Source organism: Mytilus galloprovincialis, chromosome 2 (genome assembly GCF_965363235.1).
Source record: "Mytilus galloprovincialis chromosome 2, xbMytGall1.hap1.1, whole genome shotgun sequence".
Lineage (NCBI taxonomy): Eukaryota > Metazoa > Mollusca > Bivalvia > Mytilida > Mytilidae > Mytilus > Mytilus galloprovincialis.
Window position 1 is genome coordinate 15,665,932 of NC_134839.1, and position 14,735 is coordinate 15,680,666.

Below are 14,735 nucleotides of genomic sequence, written 5' to 3' on the forward strand. Positions count from 1 at the left end.
AATCTGTACATTTTTCTTTGAGACCAAAATATTGTCAAAACTTATTAAAACAGAACTTCCATTTTCAAATTAAGAAAGGGTCTAGGGCACACCCAGAAATCATGATTTTGCATTATTTGTTCAATAGCTTCTTGAGCCTTCAGTGGCTCTAAATCCCTTCAAAAAAAATTTGCATCGTTTCCATGTTTCCCAATACTTTAAAAAAGGTTAAATACAACCAAACTTTAATACTGTGTATGTATTCAATACATGTATATGCAGTTGGGAATATAGAAGATTCATTTCTGCAGAGGATGGTGATTAATTCTGATTAATTGGTACATAATGACTTGTCTATGCATGTTATTTACAATAAACAAATAATTTCATAGTAAATATTGTAATTTTTCGAATATTATTTATAAATATAGTTGTGAAAATAAATAATCTTATCTTGTCTAGATTGCGATACACATTCGTCTATATTTCGTATTTTGTACATGTTTTTTTTTTGCAATTTGATAATAGTATCAAGAAAAACGTAAATAGCTGGGTGACAACTATAACATTGCTCATTATAATGGCCATGGAATGACTCTGGACCATTATTTGTTCCCTTTGTATTACATTGAACTTCTACCCAAGGCTGAGTGAGTATTTTTCAACCAGGTAAGTTTTCGCTAAAATGGGCTATCGAAAATACAGGTGAACGGATTAATCCTGCGCTAAAATGGCCTCTAATGTTTGCGCTTAAATGTCCCCTAGTAAAAATTTTTCGCTAAAATGTCCTGCACCCGATATCAAGAACGTTTACATAGCGTTGCATTTCTCTTTACAAGACAACTTAGTATTAGTTTTAACGTCTCCATTATACCACAAGACGTGTCTGTGAACTAATACATCCTGCAGTCCCAAATAATCGCCCAAAGGCTTTTACTACGCTCTAAGTAAACCAAGGTGATCATATTTTTATTCTTAAACCAAAGTCTCTTTTTGGTGGAGATCGTTAAACCAGAATTCATGATATCTCTCGTTCGTTATATATTCTTCTTCTATAATATATTGAAATTCTGATTCAAGCCAGCCATTATATGATTGTTTTTGTAGAAGAAAGATGTTTTTTATACGTATTGTTATTATGCTTATGTAGCTTTTTCTAAGTACAATGGAGTCTTGTGTCGATTCTAACATTTAAAGATATACTGGAAATATAATTCAAATAGTATTTGTTTTCTCCCCAAAAGTGCGCATGCATAAATGCAACTTTAAAGTGTTTTATGCCAAATATTTGTAGTTTACTGAACAGTAAATAGTTTGTATTTATATTTTTTTTTTTATCTGAACATTTTGTTTAGCTTGAATGATCTCCAACAATAGGCAAACTGCATAACGTATAGTAAGCTATACAAAACACCCAAGAACAATTCAAACGTGACATCAACCAACGACAAATACGGACCTACACGGTCCTAATTGCTGAACTTATCAGATTGACAGCAGTACAAACATACGAAAGACACCAAGAACCGATGTTTACTTTTAACGCTTCCGTATTCTTTAAATATATTTGCATTGGTACAATCAAGTATCACCGAGTAGCTTTCACGTGTTTGTGTGTGTGTGAGTTGTTTTTTTTTTGAGACTACAGTTTTGTTGTTCTAATTTAATGTCTCAAGTCAAATAGAATGAAATTCAAAACAGTTTGGCTGTGGCCATTGATTGACACAGTAAGTTCATCAATTGACTGGGACAATTTAGGTGAACGTTTGTATGTAACGACCATTGCTCACTGTGTACTTTTTAAAGACACTTAAACTATGGGGTCACCAAAGGTTCTCAACACCTTAATAAAGTAATTCGAAAAAAATGATCAGAAATAACACGATGTTTTGATTTATATCAATTATATAAATCAAAACATAAAGGTTATTTCTGATTAATTTTTCGAATTATTTTATAATTAAAGGCGTTAAGAAACCTTGGTGACCCCACAGTTTCAATGTCTATCGTAGGTACGTCGTGAACAGTGGTCGTTACAGACAAACGTTCACGTAAATTGTCCCAGTCAATGGATGAATTTAATGTGTCAATCAATGGCCACAGCCACACTGTTTTGAATTCCATTCTAATATATTCTGAATTTGGTTTATCTTGTTGCAATTATTATATCTTAATTTAGGCATTAAGTTTTTTGTTATTATTCTCCCTTGCTAGAAATCTGTTTGGGTCGTTAAAGTCTGAATTTTCCTTCGACTTATAAATAAGTCTATTTTTTCATTTTCTATTATACAGTGATGTATCATCTTTTTACGTTAATGTGTTAAAATGTTTTACTTAAGTGGGAGACTTTACAAAGCTTTGTAAATAAATACAATTAATTTGAATAAAGGTTAGAATGTCAGGGTTGTCATTGGTTGCCAAACAATGCTTTAGAACTGGTTCACCTGTTTGTATTTGTATTTACATTTACTGTTTTCGTGACAAACCAGTGGGAAACTTAGAAACGTCGTAATTATTACCCAATTACAACGAATTCTCAGGGGAATTGTCTTGTTAAAGCACCACGATTTGTACTGAACTATTGCTGTGGTATTGTACTATACTCCTCATATAAACTTCATTACCTTCCAAATTGCGGATTAATTTTCACTTTAAAGACATAAAATTGTAGAAATCGGAAGTTATTCATTCGCATTTGTATAATATCCATCGATTATGGAATTGATGTGATTTCAAATATAAAAAAAAGTATTGATTTTAAGGATGTCATTGCTAAGTTGAATAGAGATCCTTCATTAAAATGCATACAGTTCTTTTAATCTTGGATACAATCAACAAAAATAGAATTTACTGCTTAGCAATGAAATAACCGAATTAGTATATGTATTTGATGATTCGATTTAATCTTCGGAAAAATCGGCATAAATACAATTTAGTGGCACTCTCTGGTGAACACCGAATTCATATCAGCTAGGTTCAAAGAAATTTATGAGAAATTCATGTTTTATTATTATTGATAACGATAGCAATTTCATCATAAAGTGAAAAGTCTCTTTATTAGGGCAAATATTCATTTGTCAAAATCAAATATGACAAAATAAATTGAGCGTTAAATTACTTTTTGATGAAACATAAAAGAATTGCAAATTAAGTCTTCGAATACTCTAGAATCTGACTTATCATATCTGCTCATATATGGAATTTATTATTACATATATGTAATGTATACACATGTAAACACTATGAAACATCCTCGGATAACTCTAAAAAATTATTATCGAAAGTTTTAATACATTTCAATAAATTTTATGGATTTAAATCACCCGCTTCAAACTAATTTCTGAGTAGATCTAGAAAAACACTTCTGTTTAGATTTGAAAAAATGTAAGAAGAACAATCATGTATATGTAGTACACACTTTCTAATATACAGACTTACATATAACAATAAACATAATCAGGTTATATGATTTGGAGAACAGTATTGTCGTTTTGATGCGCAATTTTGTGAGAAAAAAAAAGATAGCACATAAACTTATATTGGAAATCATATGCATATCACGTCTCCTTATCTTTATACTAAACAGAAGTGTGTAAGTCACTGCCATACTATGAATAGAATGTGTCGCAGTAACATTTTTTGTATATCTTATTTATCTATACGTTTGATACAAAATAATGCATATTTTGTGTAAATAACAAGCACTGATGATTAAAAATGAAATGGTTTTATTACTTTCAATGTACATGTAGGAGACTCATGTTTAGCTGAATGCAGATATCACATTGTATTTTTTACCAAACAAACATGCTTATAGAAATTTAAACTAACGGGCAACAGAAATAAAAAAAACATTGGGAAATCAGACCACAACTTCCACGTCAAAATGATTCGAAAAAAAAATCCAAATTTGAAAAAACAACACCTTATTCGGAATGGCTGACATGACATAGGGACAAAATGTGGAATGACCAAATCACAAGACCCGTATCTATGTATCTGATTAATAAATATGAATTTCTTATCTACGTACAGGGTTTTTGAAAAAAATAAATGGAAAGAGTTAGATCGTGATTATCCTCAAAGATTGCCTCATGGCTTAGATAGATTTAGTTTTGTGTCACATGGACGAAACCTGTATTTTATTGGAGGTAAGTTACCACAACCTTAATTTACATTTCCTAATCGTTTTTGCTTTGTTAAATATAAATTATCGCTATATTACGAAATTGTCTTTGATCTTACTGACTAATAATTTCCTTTCTCAACACAGTAGAGTGATATGAAGAATTACCGCTAGAAACTTAGAGTGTACGTGTCGTTGTTCATGAAATTAACAACGTCGTCATAGGTAAAATAGCGATAACTTATTTGCATTGGTCATCCCAACTCGATTGCTAATTTCACTTTCGCCGTACCGGCTCAAGCGAGAAAATCAATTTAGTTGAGATGACCAACGATAATTATAGGTATAAAAATCTATTCAATATTAGATGTTCAGAATACTCGAAATGTTCAGGCCTCCTTTAAACCTATCTTTTGACACATATTAAGGTGTTACATAACACTACAGGGAGATAACTCTGCTAAAGTCAGATGAACGTTTCAATCACGTTCTATTGTTATGGAAATATAAAAGGTTCTTAATGATCAAAATTAGTGTTGTCAAGCTGCTGAATATCCAATGAATTTTTTCCAATAAAATGTGTGGTTCCATTTAAAAAAAAAAATATTTACATATTTTATCAAAATTTAATTAGAATTAAACGAGTCGAATTAATTTAAGTCGAGGTGTGTGGTACCACCTCTATATTTGACGTGAGTATATACGTACCGGTTATAGACCCAGTGATTGAAAATGAAAATAAACCTCGGTTAGTGCAAGGATTTGGTTAATGTTGAATACGTCTAAACGTTTTCCTGGATTTATCTTCATCATGAACACTGAAAGGCTTAAACATATTGAGAGCAAATAACAGCTTTTCTTGATTATTCATCACGTGGAACGCTAAAAAAAAGTAAAATCACAAAAATACTGAACTATGAAAATTCAAAACGGAGTCCATAATCAAATGGCAAAATCAAAAGCTCAAACGGATCAAACGAATAGATAACAACTGTCATATTCCTGACTTGGTACAGGCATTTTCCGATGGTGAACATGTTGGATTGAACCTAGATTCATAGGTAGCTAAACCGCTTACTTGAATGACAAGTTCCATTATATTGGTAACGTTACGTGATCAAAGCCAATGTTGTAGAAGTACTGATACATGTACGATTTTTAAAAAGGTAACCTCTACTCTCACGTGCAAATTATTTTAAAACATTTGCCGACTTTCTTGTTGACGTGCATTTTATATATTTTCAGCAACAGTACAGTGTCATTTGAATTTTTATGCAACGGAAATAATATAGTCATATAATAGAGCAACTTATTTAGACGCGGAAGATCGAAATTTATAGCTGAAATTTTATTATAGTATCTTCGTGAATTCTTATATTTCATTTCCGTTCAAATAATGACATAATTCTAATTAAATTGCGACAATTACTAGACTCGTATATGTTCATACTGTTTTTACCGTGTTTTTGTATTAGTTAAGGAAGCGGATTTTTAAATTAATAAATTGTTGGCCTTCACAGAATATCTGACTATTTTGTTTTAATATACTTGTAGTTCTAAAGCATCTAAATGCTAATAATTATATATACGTGTTGTTGTCAACTTTGTGTACAGTGACTACGGATCTCAACAACATAACAATCAACAACATAACAAACGTGACATATTTCATTATTTTCTTTTATCTGTTAACTTGATCAAAGTAACTTTAAACTGATGCAAAAGAATTCACGTTTGCTTATTAAACGTATCCGTATTTTGGCCATTTTAGAATATCAATTTCTAGCAAATGTCTCAATAATCTGTAAAATACATTATACAATGAATCAGATGACAGGTAGACCTATGCATTATTCATGGCTGTATTCTAGTGCGATTTAATTGATCCAAATATTATACGGCGGATAGATAAATGAATATCACAATAAAATGAATATATAGAGATTATATCACACGCAGGCTTTGAAAATGAAATTTATACACATGAGTAAGTTGCTTTTTCAAATTTTTAAACGCAAAGAGAATTTAAAAATATTACAACCGATGATGTTTTACTATTGTTGTAAATGGGATGCACTGAAAGAATATATTTATGTTATGATTTAATCCAAAATTAAGGGTACAGAAGACAGTTGTCCTAAGTCAGGGAAGTGTTGTTCAGTGGTTGTTAGTGTTGTTATTTCATGCCCACGCCTTATATCTGATCTGTTACATTACATACATGTAGCAATAAGGTCATCCCTGTTATAAAAAAGCGAGACATATAAATTATCCCGTTCCCTTTTCCCCGAATGTGACATAGCAGACACAAGAGAATATCATTCGCTTTGTTAACTAAAAACTTTCAGATATTTGTTATAGTTATTATTTCCTTTAATGTCCAGATGACAATTTACAAAGGTAACAAATATTGTAAACAAGTGTTTCTTAACAGAAGTTTTGACGTCCACCAGTAAAAAATCCGAGATAAGTATTTTTTTATGACATCCCAAATGTTACTAAACTTCAAATGAATAGAGAAAAATTGAATTGACGTTAGTTTATAAAGAAATCTATCAGTTTTAAATATTTTTCAATTATGAGATTGGCTTAACAAGTGAAAAGATATTTTTACATTGCGTTGGTTGTGAATAATGTATCCAATCAAATTAAGATTTTTTTTTAATTGGACGTAACAGGAAACCGAAATTATCTAATTAATGTTACATTGTAACTTAAAGCTTCATTTAAAATCCAATTTCCATATACAACTGCCAATCTCGGGGAAATTTCTGTTATTCATGAATCATTACAGACACTTACAATGTATCTATTAAAAAGGATCGTTGAACCAAGATTTAAAATACTTTAAATACCTTAAAATATGTCGTATGTGACGCCATACCAAAAGTTGCGCCAATTCCTTTACATACAGAAACCTACTTACATGTGCAAGTGCATTAGAGTTAATGTTTAAAATTAGACCGGATGTGGCTGTCCAGCACAACAGATCAAACCCATTTTAGACACCACTTATATCGGATATGTTCCTTACGTCGTAACTACAATCCCCTTCCCTTTCATGAATGTGACCTACCGAATTAGACTATTTACCGGATTTGTTATCACATAAGCAACACGACGGGTGCCGCATGTGGAGCAGGATCTGCTTACCCTTCCGGAGCACCTGAGATCAGTCACCCCTAGTTTTTTGGTGGGGTTCGTGTTGTTTATTCTTTAGTTTTCTATGTTGTGTCGTGTGTGCTGTTGTTTGTTTGTCTTTTTTCATTTTTAGCCATGGCGTTGTCAGTTTGTTTTAGATTTGTGAGTTTGACTGTCCCTTTGGTATCTTTCGTCCCTCTTTTATACGCTTTAAAAATTCCAAAAGTATTACCAACTTTAATTCTATTGCAGATTTTTTTCTCGAAAGTAACCACTTTAATCCACCATTTTCTACATAAGAAAATGTCTGTACCAAATCAGGAATATGAAAGTTGTTATCCGTTCGTTTGATGTGTTTGAGCTTTTGAGTCCGCCATTTGATTAGGGACGGTGCATTTTCCTCGGTGTTCAGTATTTTTGTGAATTTACTTTTTAACCTATATTCATGTTTAGTATCATTTATCAACATCTTAAGAAGCACGATCATCCTATTAAATATTTAACAGTTTAACCTTTAGAAGTAGTAAATAAGCAGTCTGGTAAATCTCATTCAAAGTTTGTACAATCACGGAAAATAATGGAATTAAATTGGATTAAAAAATTACAGACAGTCTACCCTCTCGGTCTTAATGATAATATCATGGGAATTGGTAATATATCAAGAACCGATTCTGTTAACATTTTGGATATAGTTTCAAAAACTGTTCGTAAAAACTGTTCTCATGGGCATAGACAAAATTGCAATCAAAGAAAATTTCGGACCAACCATACAAATATTTTGGACCAATCATACAAATATTTCGGACCTAATTTCTATTTAAAAAACAACGGCAGACATAATCTGTTAACCAAGCTCTGTTAATTATCACCTATTTTCCTATTTTGATACAGACCTATAAATAAATTAAATAAAATTTTAGATGATTGCAGCTCTATTTTATATTACAGTACTAAGTATGAAATCGTTCAAATTATAATGGCATATTGTTATTCTAAACTGTTTCCCAAAATTGATCGCCCTGAAGATCATAAAAAACATTTTATTAAAATAAAGTATGTCAATATTGCCGATATTTTTAACGACCATCGATCTGTTAAAGAACAAATTCCTGGATGTTTTGATAATACTGAACTCCCTCTTATTTGTAATATTTACAAGAAATCTACCCGGAAATATGTGTTTAATTATAGCCAATTGTGTAAAGATGTAAATATCAGTGAAAATACACCTATGCCATGTAATTGCAGTAATTCCGAATACACTTATGGACCCATTCCCCATGTCATAACAGGAGACTTTAACATCGTTTGCGACCGAGAGTTAAAGTCATTCCTCAGTAAAGCACCTAAATATCGTCCCCCGTCAATTATTAATTGGAATGAGTGTTGTAATATCATCCAGAACTCACTCCGTACTTACTGTTTGAAATGGGTAAAACGGGAAAAAGCTGACAAAAAATCTTTGGACTCTTTTTTCAATTCAGTAATTAAGATAGTTGATATTCGTATACAACATCTAAAGAACATTTTACTCTTAACAACAACCAATTAAACCCCTATTTCTCGTATCAAACATAAACTAAAAGAACTAGCCAAGGAATTTGTTTTTGTCCTGGCTGATAAAGCTGATAATAATATCATTATTGTTTGACGTAAATTTTATATTGAGGTTCTGAAGAAGGAAATCACGAATTCACCAACATTCCATCAGAAAACGATATCTGTAACAAACACAAACTTTTAGCTACTTCTTTACAAGCAGAACCAAATACAATGAACGTCCCAACTACAAAATGTATGCACTGGCTTCCGATGCTACACAAAAAACCTTACAAATATAGATTTATTTCATCTTCAAGCCATTGTTTCACTATTAAATTGTCTATTCTACTTACTAGTCCACTTGGTACAATAAAAAACCTGATGATAAATTGTTCAAATAAGGCCTTTGAAATTAAAATAGTGGAATTATTTACTTTTAGGGTGTCAAAAACTCGTTGGATGTACGTCTTGATAAATTGCATGCATATATTGGTGATTTTGAATCTGTTCAAAGTTTTGATTTTTCTACCCTATATACGACTTTGCCTCATATTCAAAAAAATACATCCCTAATTAACTGGGCATTTAAAAAGTCAGAATGCGATTACATATGTTCAAATTCTTTTAGGTCATTTTTTAGTAGCAATAAACAAAAGAACTATGTCAATTGGACATGCTTTGATACCATATCTGCGCTTGAATTTTTACTTGATAACATTTTTGTTCGCTTTTGAGATTCCGTACATCGTCAAGTTATTGGAATTCCAATGGGCACTAACTGTGCACCACTTATTGCGGACCTGTTTTTGTATTGTTATGAGTTACAGTTTATGACTAAGATTAGCAAAGACCCATCGAAACAACATTTGATACAAAAATTTAACAATACTTTTAGATATTTGGATGATATATTGGCTCTCAATAATGACGACTTCAGTGTGTATACTAAAGAAATTTATCCCGTTGAACTTACTTCAAATAAACTTACTTCTAATACTAACAATGACCACTGCCCTTTCCTCGATCTTGATACCTATATCACGAACGGGAAGCTTAATACAAAAATGTATGATAAAAGAGAATATTTTTCATTTCCTATCGTTAATTATCCATTTTTAGATGGTGACGTTCCGTTGTCACCATCTTATGGTGTTTATATATCTCAACTTGTACGATTCGCTCGTGTATGTAACAACCTATTAGATTTTAGCGAGAGAAATTTATGTATTACTGAAAATTTATTACACAAGGGTTTTCGATATCACATACTAGTCCAAACATTCACGAAATTTTATCATCGGTATAAGGAAATAATTCGTAAATATAACTCAACATGCAGACATCTTATACGTTCAGGTATTTCACATCCAATCTTTAATGTTAATATTCTTTACAAAGCACAAAAATGTCAGTATTCACCTCAAAAACATACAAAACCTTTAAACAGACTTATAAAGAAGGGATATAGTTACGATACTGTTGTCAGATTATTAAAGATTGCTATTTTGGTTTTAATTTTGATTCAATTATAGGGTCTTTGCATCGGAATTAAACACATTTATTTAAAAAACAGTTGTTTGCATGACACGGGTTATGTTCTTTTCGTATATTTTATGATAGTATGATACTAAACCCCTAACGGGAGGGATTGTTACTGATATTTATATGATGAAGACATAATCTTTCAATCAGTTTAATTGAGGTCTGTAGCGGGCATGTCAGTTAACTGCTAGAAGTCTGTTGTAATTTTTGTATTATTGTCATTTTGTTTATTTTCTTTTGTTACATCTTATGACATCGGACTCGGTCTTCTCTTGAACTGAATTTTAATGTGCGTATTATTATGCGTTTACTTTTTTACATTGGCTAGATGTATAGGGAGAGGTTTGAGTTCTCATAAACATGTTTAAACCCGCCGCAATTTTGCGCCTGTCCAAAGTCAGGAGCCTTTGGCCGTTTTTTGTCTTGTATGATTTTTAATTTTAGTTTCTTGTGTATAATTCAGAGTTTAGTATGACGTCCATTATCACTGAACTAGTATACATATTTTTTAAGGGGCCAGCTGAAGGACGCCTCCGGGTGCGGGAGTTCCCGCTACATTGAAGACCCATTGGTGGCCTTCGGCTGTTGTCAGTTCTATGGTCGGGTTGTTGTCGCTTTGACACATACCCCATTTCCTTTCTCAATTTTATTTTAGACACACCTTTAGATGGTTTTGATTTACTTAAGATTTTTTTCGAAAGTTTCACTGTGTAATCACAAATATAAATATACATTTGTGATATTAAAATTTTTTCTTTGGCAATTCAAAATTTTACTATAACAACTGAAGAGTGAATTTTCAAAGACAAAATTCTAATATAACAGATCAAACTTAAGTGAAAGTTATTCAATTTTTACAATTTGAGTTAAAGTATTTTGAAGTTTAAATTTTTACTTTATTTCTAAAATTTCTTCTTACATAAGTTACATTATTTTTGGAATGTTAGTTTTTGACAAAGAAGAATGATATACAGCTTGAATATTTATTTTACGTAATTAAGACTGATAACAAAGAGACATGTAAGCGCTAAATTATTGACTTTGGATTATGTACCTTACATGTAAATTAAAGCATTTGTTAAACAACCTTTTTCTATTACTCATGGGTGAAATTTTTAATAACACCTGTCACCCATGACTTGATTATTGACCAACCAGTGAAAATAGGTTGTGGTCTAGGGAGCGATACAAGGTACCCATTGATTGGTGTAAACAGGAGAAAGTGAAGAAATCAGTGATCATGTGACCACGCCCACATGGAAACAATTTATGTTTTCAACGGTCACTTTGGTTACTGATTTCAAGAAATAAACATCTATATTTACTAGAACTTTCTCTTGTTTTACACCAGGCGCTAAAAGTCATCAGACGCAGCACAGAAAAGTCAGTACGACACATTTGTCAGACTTAGATGTTGTTTCCTTTAGGTTACTCAAATAAATTAAAGATTTGAAACAAAGGTGTAATAGAAGGTATTGAAAACCCATTTTGGAATTTTAGATCCTCAATTGTTTTTCAACTACTTACTATATTTACCTTAATTTTTTTTAATCGCGCATCATGGATGAGTTTTTTTTGTAGATATCGTGCTCGCTTGGCGTACACAGTTGAAAACTTGTATCTTCGATGTGTTATTTTAATCAATTTTATGGTGTTTTGTTTTCATTTCAATTAAACCAACGTACTTTTTAGTTGCAACAAAATTAAACATACACAGAAACTGCTCCAACAGAGTGATTAGGAAGACAAAAAATGACACTCCGTATTTTGTATGGACACCATCACGAATTGATTGATCTATACTGTGTGTCTGTGTCTAAATTAACTAATGAAATTTTAAAGCCTCGGTCACACCTTACCGGATAGCTCGAACGGACGCCTAACGGATAACTTTTTTTCAATCCGTTCATGTCCGTTCTTATCCGTTGGACGTCCGTCCATATCCGTTGCATGTCCGTTAAGCGTACGTTTTATCCGTCGACGTTCGGTTTGTCCGGTGGAAAATTTTGAGCATGTTCAACACTTTGAACGGACGTCCAACGGATAAAATGTCCGTTGAACGTCCGTTAGTCGTCCGTTTTGTACGGTACTCGTCCGTTTCGTTTCCGCGATACATCCGTTGGAGGTCTGGAAGATAAATTCACCAACGGACTTCTACCCGACGTTTAACGGATAAAACGGGTGTTGAACGGATGAGAAACGGACTTCTACCGGACGTATAACGGATAAAACGGATGATGAACGGACCTGAAACGAATAAATGCCAATTGAAAGTTTTGCGTCAGAAATGCCAATTATTAGTATGCCAGATTTCTTAAGGTTCATGAATTCTCATTATTCATAATTGATCTCAGAGTATAGGCCCGTCTTCACAATCACGCAGTTCATATTCAGGGCAGGCACTGCCCTTTGTCGAAATTTTGAACACAGGAATCGGAAGTTCTATCAATAAAATTCTGTAAATAATAAAGTCGACTATCAATAGAGGTTCTCGTGACTTTATTATTTACAGAATTTTATTGATAGAACTTCCGATTCCTGTGTTTTGAAGAACAAACCAAAACCAGTAACACAGAAACATTTTGAATATTTATGCGATTTACATGTTTTATTATTGTCGCCTTTGATTTTCCGTATATCTTGTTCATCCGTTTTATCCGGTACGCTTCCGTTAGGTGTCCGTTTTGTACGGTACTCATCCGTTCGACATCCGTTCTGTCCGGTACGTGTCCGTTTCTCGTACATTGCATATCTGGTGTGTGTCCGTTATGCATCCGTTACACGTCCGTTTTATTCGGTCAGGTACATCAACGGACTCCCAACGGATAACAATTTTGTCAACGGACAATTTTTTTTTTCATCCGTTAGGCGTCCGTTTTTGCTATGCGGTAAGGTGTGACCGAGGCTTTAAATTGTGGTTAGCATTTATGTTATCTGTCTACTAAGTACCTATTACGGTTTATGACTGTTTTGCCAAGTATGAATTTGCATTGATATACGATGTGTCTCGGTATTTATACATTCAACATTCATGTATTTAGATATGATGTTTCTTTTGTGGGGTTCGGTTGGATATTGTGTTATGTCTAATCCTTTGTGGTTTGAATTCTGTATTTTCGATACATTTCACATGTCTTATTTTTCAGTATAGTCTAGTTGATTTCCATTTTTCATTGATTACGTGTTGTGTTAGTCTAAATATCCGGACTAGCTTTTGGAAGATAATTGTTGATTTTTCTATCTCGTCCCATTTATTTATATAAAGGAGTAGGTCCAGTAAGACACCTTTTTGGCCCCAAAATAAAGCAATTTTACAAAATCATTAAAATGTAAACTTTTAGTAATTTATTGGAAAGTAGAATGCTTCTGCTACATAATATGGGCTGTTTTTGACAATACAATGCACACATATCGGTTACTAGCATCATTAAGTCATACTAAATTACTGAAATCTTCACAATTTTAGCATTTCAGTTAAATTTGAGACGGTTACTGTCTTAAATACATGTGGCCGCATTTGTGTTCATTCTTAATATTGAAATGTAGGTTTTAATTGATAATAATACATAACAAATGTAAAGGTTGAGGACGAACACGGATGCGGCCATGCACTTTCATTTTTGACAAAAAAAAAACAACTGAAAAGTGACATTTTTTGGCATATTTGATAGATTTTTCATATTCAAGCTAGAATCGGAGCGTTTTTAATGAGTAAATCAGTTAAAATCTTTCACATTAACTGATATTTACACATAAGTGTTTAAAAAGTGTCCACAATCTTTCGTCAGATGAACATGAAATTTGAGGCCAAAATCGGCCCTTACCGGAATTACTCCTTTCAAGATTATATATATATATATATGTCACTGTTTTGTGGAGTCCTGTACTGTCTTTAATGGAAGATGTTCATCGTTTTTCTGCAGTTAACATGTTATAAATAGACTATTATATTAATTAATTATATTCTCTGTGCTGAGTGTTCGTATTAGATAAAATACAAAGGTAACAAAGAAGCAGGCCGGTAACAACCGTTGCCGGATAGTTTTTCTGCACTGCAGAAAAACTATTCGACTGGTTGTAACCGGCCTGTTTCTTTTGTTAATTTTGTTACTTTTGTTTTTTATCTGACTTGTACGACGTTTCAAGAAAGTAATAATAGTACTTTTAGCAAAACTAAACATTTGAGAAACTTAGATAGCCATAAAGCAGTAAATGTAAGTTATCATAGTATAAATACATTTTTTTTTCATTTCCCTTCAACCGAGATTTTTTTTCAAGAAAAAAAAAATTCAGGAATTTAATAATTTGATAAAAAAAAAAAAGAACCATTTCAAGTAAAAGATGAATGTTGTACGCAATTAAGACTTTTTAAAATGCAACTTCGTAAAAAAGTAATATACTAAAG

General features: G+C 32.1%; 1 protein-coding gene across 3 annotated transcripts in view; it reads left to right on the forward strand.

Moving 5' to 3' along the window:
- The window catches only part of LOC143062990 (kelch-like protein 32), a 55,010-nt gene that overhangs the window by 17,961 nt on the left and 22,314 nt on the right, over window positions 1–14,735 (forward strand). For all 3 annotated transcript variants that reach the window (XM_076234871.1, XM_076234872.1, XM_076234870.1), the window contains exon 5: window positions 4,015–4,130. In XM_076234871.1, the coding sequence (XP_076090986.1) occupies window positions 4,015–4,130 (116 nt within the window). The remainder of the gene's footprint in view (window positions 1–4,014; window positions 4,131–14,735) is intronic.